This window comes from Colobus angolensis, unplaced genomic scaffold (genome assembly GCF_000951035.1).
Source record: "Colobus angolensis palliatus isolate OR3802 unplaced genomic scaffold, Cang.pa_1.0 Scaffold223, whole genome shotgun sequence".
In the NCBI taxonomy this organism is placed as follows: Eukaryota; Metazoa; Chordata; class Mammalia; order Primates; family Cercopithecidae; genus Colobus; species Colobus angolensis.
This window is the reverse complement of record NW_012115411.1, coordinates 1065116-1065714: the sequence shown is the minus strand read 5'-3', so window position 1 is coordinate 1065714 and position 599 is coordinate 1065116. Positions and strand designations below refer to the sequence as shown.

At 60.4% G+C, this 599-nt stretch overlaps 1 protein-coding gene across 1 annotated transcript in view; it reads left to right on the top strand.

Moving 5' to 3' along the window:
- The window catches only part of CRLF2 (cytokine receptor-like factor 2), a 40013-nt gene extending 39575 nt beyond the window's left edge, over positions 1 to 438 (top strand). The window contains exon 8 of the mRNA XM_011943965.1: positions 172 to 438. Within this exon, the coding sequence (XP_011799355.1) occupies positions 172 to 438 (267 nt within the window). The remainder of the gene's footprint in view (positions 1 to 171) is intronic.
- Positions 439 to 599: the final 161 nt, after the last annotated feature.

Below are 599 nucleotides of genomic sequence, written 5' to 3'. Positions count from 1 at the left end.
GAGCTTTGGAGGGGGCTTAGACCTCCCAGACCAGAGGGCTTTTCCTGTTCCATTGGGAATGGCGTTTCTGGGGGAGGCTGCCCGGTGCCGGGGATGTCTGTGGTGGGTACCCTGTGGACACTGTCTGTGGTATATCCGTTGTGTTTGAGCCAGAATGTTTCCTCCTGGTAGGAGTGGATCACAGACACCCAGAACGTGGCCCACCTCCCCAAGATGGCAGGTGCAGAGCCAGAAAGTGGCCCCGAGGACTCCCTGGTGGTCCAGGTGGCCAAGACGGAAGCCGAGGCACCCAGGACGCTGGACCCACGGACCGAGGAGAGAGAGGCCGCTGGGAGATCCCTCCAGCTTCCCCACCAGCCGCCCCTGCAAGGCGGTGACGTGGTCACTCTTGGGGGCTTTACCTTTGTGATGAACGACAGCTCGTATGTGGCGTTATGATGGACAGACGACTCTCAAAGTCAACGTCAGGATCCACGTTGACGTTTAAAGACCGACGGGAGTAAGGCCGGGCGCGGTGGCTCAAGCCTGTCATCCCAGCACTTTGGGAGGCCGAGGCGGGTGGATCACGAGGTCAGGAGATCGAGACCATCCTGGCTAAC